At 39.5% G+C, this 6000-nt stretch overlaps 1 protein-coding gene across 2 annotated transcripts in view; it reads right to left on the bottom strand.

The window, feature by feature from the left end:
• Positions 1-4710: 4710 nt before the first annotated feature.
• The window catches only part of LOC147453128 (glutamate receptor 3.1-like), a 54528-nt gene continuing 53238 nt past the window's right edge, over positions 4711-6000 (bottom strand). For both annotated transcript variants that reach the window (XM_086518611.1, XM_086518610.1), the window contains one exon: positions 4711-5256. In XM_086518611.1, the coding sequence (XP_086374737.1) occupies positions 4882-5256 (375 nt within the window). In that variant the 3' untranslated portion in view covers positions 4711-4881. The remainder of the gene's footprint in view (positions 5257-6000) is intronic.

The raw sequence follows: 6000 nt of genomic DNA, 5'->3' as shown, positions 1-6000 counted from the left end.
ATCCTCGAAGAAGGGGGATCTATCTCACGCTCTCTTTTGGCTCTTGGAAAGGAGGAAGAAGCTTGAGGAAGGAGAAGGAGGGCACTTCACCTCTCTCTCTCGCAAAGAAGAAGAAGAAAAGGGGGAAGGACAAAAAGAGGGCATCCCTCTCACCATCTCTCTTATGGTGGCAAAAAGGGGAAGATTACTCTCATCTCGTACTTCCGTCTTGGACAAGAAAAAGGGAAGAAAGACACAGTTTTGAGCTATTCTCTTCGGAATTGGGATTGAAAGTAGACTAAGAATTCTAAAATCATGTTTTTTCCACTCTGTGGTGAAGAAGGGTAGATAACGGAGCAGAAAAGAGGACAATTTGGGTATTAGGGTTGGGTTTCCTCTCTCTCTCTCTCTCTCTCTCTCTCTCTCTCTCTCTCTCTCTCTCTCTCTCTCTCTCTCTCTCTCTCTAGCTCTTTGGATTGAGTTTTGGGTTACCACACCTATGGAGGACATTGATCTTGCACTCTTCTTTATGGTTTTTAAACCTCTAGTGTGTGTCACAGTTGAGCGCACCTAGAGCCAATTTCATGCAATATTTGTAATTGCTTTTTGAATTTAGGGTAAAATTTCCATTTTCAATTGCAAAGTATGTTTCTTGTACCGTGCATTTTCTCCCTCTTTATTCTCATAACCAAAGGCCGAATGCCTTCCCGGCTCATCTCCCAAACCTTGATCCCCGACACCATGGATATGGAAATTAGAATCAAGGCAATCAATATATATTTGAAGATCAAAATCAAACTAAAGGTGGTAGATAATACTTTCAAGGTAAGGGGAGTCAAAGAGATTAAGGAAAATTTCAAAAATATAATGTGCAGAATAATGGTAGGGGATGTTGCACATGCTATCAACTCCACTTCAAGTGCAACTGCCTACAAAGAAGGTAACAAAATAATTTTGCAAGTACTAATAGAGGTGTGGATGAGCCAAAGGGATTGTTTGTTATGTAGCATATGGTGAACCTATGCCTGCAAATGTATCAAGACATAGTGAAAATATATTAAATGTGGATTAGGTGCATTGAATCACACGACCAACCATGTTAAATGTTTTCAAGACATGAAAACCTTGCTAGTCCTGGTTATGTTGAGACTAGGGCTGATGTAGTGAGAGTATTTAGTTAATGTATTGCATGTACCTAACATTACAAAGAACTTGGTTTCTATTGGGCAAATGGTTGAGCAAGGTTTGTAGGTCACGCTTAATTCTGATGGCCTCTATCTAGAGTAATAGAAAAAGAATGCAAGGCTCATTGCACGAGGTAAAAAGGTAGGTAGAATGTTCATTCTTGATGCATATATTCTAGAGATGAAAACTGCCATGTTTGCACAAGGGTCAGTTGTTGACATTTCACATGAGCACATTGGACATGCAAAAATTAAAGACTATGCAAAGTCAAGAGCTTGTGACTGGTTTTTTTGTGTTTAAGATGGCTAAAGTGTATAGATTTTGTGAGGCTATCAATTTGAAAATCTAGCAAAAGCATCATTTCCTCATGACAAGTATGTAAGCAAAAATGTGCTTTCAATAGTGCATTCTAAGGTACAAAGACTACATCTATAGGTGGATGCAGATTTATATTGCCTTCATTGATGACCATACCTAGGGAGATATGAGTGCACTCCATGAAAGAGAAGAGTGAGTTTTTTTTAGTCACTCTCAAATTTTCAAGGTTATGGGTGAAAAATAGACAGGAAAATATGTATAGTGCTTAAGGTCAGACTCGAAGTAGAGCAATGAGTTTAGTAGTTTGTTGAGAAAGCATGGAATTCAAAGGAATTTTTCATGAATATATACACCACAAAAATGCTATTGCTAAGCAAAAGAACAAGCACATTTGCAGAAGTTGTGGTGGCAATGATGAATAAGAAGAACATGCCTCATTGTTATTCGGTTGAGGTAATTTCTATGGTCGTCTACATCATGAACACGACACCCACTACTGTTGTACACAATATGACCTTAAAGGAAATTTTCTAATAAGAAACCTGCCTGATTTTGGATGCTTTAAAGTGTTTAGATATCACACTTGCTAATGCAAAAGAATGTTGTGAAGAGAGATCAAGCGGTATGGTTAATGTTGTTTTCATGATCGAGAATAAAATTGACCTTTCCATGAGGGATGTGGACCAAAAGACAGGGCAAGATCTTTTGTCCCTCTTCACAAGGGCATCAATCATAGGAACTTTTCTAATTATGTTTACTGAGGTAGGGTTTCATGTGTCCATGACCAAAAAACAGGGCAAGATCTTTTGCCTTTCACAAGGGCATCAATCATAGGAATTTGAGTTGTAACAATGTTTACCAAGGTAGGGTTTCACATGTCCATGATCATGGATTCTTTATACATGTGGTAGGCTTCATAACTGAACGAAAGGATTGTGCATGTGCCCCAAACTCTCACATGTATGATTGCAAATCACTATATGAAGAAAACATATGCTTGGTATAATCCCACCTTCATATTTTAAGAGAGTGAGTATGGTTTTTTTTAGCAAGAACCATTATTATTGGTAGTAATTTTTTTCTAGCTATTTAGCATCATGTTGATGGCTTGCAAGGGGTATTATGACATGAAAACTAATATTGACCATGATCAGGGCCATGGATATGTGAGTATTCAGGAGGTGGCGAACCAACTCCCACCTAATACATGGTATGTGTATGGTGATCGTGCTTTCGGTTGGAAGATAGGCTGTATGTCCCTCCTCGAAACTTTGGGCAAAGCATGCATCGTATTGGACCTTGGATAGTGCTGGCACCAATTGATGCTTATGGTCTCTCTCTCTCTCTCTCTCTCTCTCTCTCTCTCTCTCTCTCTCTCTCTCTCTCTCCATCCACATGCACGCATACAATAGGTTGCCTCAATGATTTTTCAAAAAAAAAATTGATGAAGGCAAGACCTAAATGCTTTTTTGGCTTGGTACGGTAGTAGGGGGGTACCATCTGATTTTATTGAGTAGATGATATTGTAGTGGAAGATGTTGTAGAGGAGATGAATTACTTGGTTTAATCACATTTGACATACATATCAACCAAAGCATTGTCAAGCACAACATGTTTCTCCAACATTGCCCCTTATCTCCTCTAAATTTTCTTCACACACGTGAAGGTCTTGGGTACAATTACATACAGTCAAGGTGCAAGAAAAGGTGATTACATTTGAATGCATCCAGTGAAAACAACAAAGAGCTTCCATGTTGGGTATATCTTTGTTGTTGTCAGCTGCTTAGAAGCAAGGCAAGAGTGTGTGTGGTACACAACACCTCTCAAGCAAGGAACACGCTTGAATTGGGAAGCCATAGTCTGCAACAAAGGAATTCAAGATCTTGTGAGCATGACACTCCTATGGGAAATGAATTAGTGAGTAAAAGAAGGAAGTCCATTCTTTGTCGACACCACCATTGTAGGCAACAACAAGGAGCTTCCAATTACTTTGATAGTCCTTTTGCTGCCTCAAGTAGCATCTCTGCCTCCAGCAGAGGGAGGGAATCTGATTCATGGAATGAGGAAAGGTAAAGAAAAGAAACATGCTCAACAACCCCTTTATGAAAAGGCTTGTATACAAAGTCCTGTCACTTTCACAAGAAGATTTAGAAATTTTCTCATGTAGGAAAAGGGAGCCTTTTTCAGTGTTTTCCATACAATACATAACATCATGAGCTTCTGTTCGGGAGGCACTGCATACCTAGCTAGGTACGATTGGGGGCGGGGGACCCCCGGCCCCCCCCCACCGGGCCGGCGGTCCCCTGCCCCCAATGGTACCTAGCTAGGTATGCCGTGCCTCCCTCACAAAAGCTCATGATGTCGAGGTAAGTCATAGTGTGAATTATTGTGAGAATCTGTTCAAAACTTCTTGTGTTTCTAAGTTTGGGACAATTTTAATTTTACTATACTATTACCATCCAATTTTCCTTGCTTGAAGTTCCAATTGGCCATTCCACCTCTCAACATCGTAACTAACATTAAAAAAAGTTGCTTTTCCAATAATTGTGAAGACCTAATGCTTCAAATTGTTTAGCTATCAAAAGCTGGAAGCTCTATCCAAGGTAAGAATAAGCCTGAATTTCTTTCGAATCATACAAATGTTTAAGCTTGCCTACAAACTTGACCAACCTTCGGAAAGCCATTCCAGCTATTTAGACAAGGATCTCAGGCATTACCACAGCATGAGATCTTTTTAGCTCTCAGTTGAATATTTGGAAGCTTTGGTTGATGTTTTTCTTTCTTTAAACTTTCTCCTAATTAACTGTAGATGCTGAGTGTGCGTAAAACTTGTAAGTAGACGGGAGATATATGAGATGAGAGGAAGAGGTGGAGATTGAGAGGGTAATGGTTTGTAGCTAACCAAGAGTAATACTTAACATTACTGAAATATAATGCTATATATTGAACAAGTTTGCAATAACACATACATTTGAAAGGCCATCAATGAAATGCAGTTCATTGAACAAAAACATGTTAACGTTTGAGAATGAGTATATTCATTGAAAGATAAGATAGAAAACAAAGAGAATATTCTGTAGTCACTTGTACGATAAAACCTTAAAGAATATTCAAGCATCTGTGGCCATTTTTCTCAAAGAACAGAATGACAAGATCAATGGAGCACAGTTCATTGGAAAAAAACATTGTTATTATTGAAACTGAGTAAACTCAATGGTAGAAAAGATAGAAAATAAAGAATATTCTGTACAGTTTCTTGTATGATGAAACATATGAGATGCTAGGTCAAATGTACAACAATGGTAGTACAGTATAAGATTGTCAAATGTACGCTTCCAGCTTCATGTACAAACACACCACCATGTTGGTTGGTGCCCTACACCAACCTTACATACACATCTAAGTCATCTCTCCAGGTAAGAGATCATGCCTCCGCGAGAAGAACATTCGAACTGACGCATACAATCTTGGCTCCCAGTAAGCATCTATTGCATCTTGTCGCTGATTTTCTCGAAAGTGTGCGTAACTCCAAATTGAACAAGGAATCACAAGGTGCTTGAGCATAAAGATGGATATGCAAAGAAACATGGCCGCACCCAGAAGTACAAATAGGCCTTGTGAGCTCTTAAGATCTAGCCGTGTCGATTGTACCCTCGAAGGGCACTGGAAGTTACTTAACTTCCAGCCATCCTGCAGTGTTTGCATTTGCCCACTTTCTGAAAGATTGAGGAGAGCTACTGAAAAAGCAGCTGATAGATCTTTGTCATGAAATGCCTGCATTATTGAAGGGAAACAAATCAGCCATGGCATTAGCTGCTTTTAGTTACGTCTTCATAGTCGTGTAAATCAGCTAATTTGTGCAAATAAGCTAAGTCTTTATGAACATATTCATCAAAGTGTGATGATGACATGCATTGATTTAATAAACCCTACCACAGGTAATGAATGCTCTCATAATTTCAGAATTCTAGATAGGACTCTACCTCTAGATAGGTCTCTACCTTTAGGTGCACCTTCAGGACTGACACTCTGATACCATGTGAGAGTGTGCATGTGCCGACGAGAGAGAGAGAGAGAGAGAGAGAGAGAGAGAGAGAGAGAGAGAGAGAGAGAGATGATGAAATGAAATGATATATTTATGTCTTCAAAAGGCCAAAATGAACTATGAGACCAAACCGTTACAAACTGGTGAATCTGATACCATGTCTGGGTACAAAAAACAAAAAAAAAACTATAAGTACTACTAGCTGGAACTGTGTGGGGTATGAGTGACGACTGAATCCATCCTCATCTACACTCTAGATCTCAAGACAGTATGTCTTGAATCCTCTGTTGTAGTCTCCATCGATGTTGTGAAGCTCCTCTCCTCAGTCGGGGGCGTCTCGATCTCCCTCAGTCCAATGCTCAGTCGATGAGAGTACCACGGGTGTGAGTTTGGGCTGAGCTTTGCAGTGGTGCGAAGAAATCAGTAATCTATATTTGGAATTGTCTTTCTCCAGATCTCTTTAATAAACTGCC

The sequence above is a fragment of the Adiantum capillus-veneris genome, chromosome 8 (assembly GCF_014529385.1).
Source record: "Adiantum capillus-veneris isolate H3 chromosome 8, ASM1452938v2, whole genome shotgun sequence".
Taxonomy (NCBI): domain Eukaryota; kingdom Viridiplantae; phylum Streptophyta; class Polypodiopsida; order Polypodiales; family Pteridaceae; genus Adiantum; species Adiantum capillus-veneris.
The sequence above is the reverse complement of the archived record's forward strand: the minus strand, read 5'-3'. Positions and strand labels throughout refer to the sequence as shown.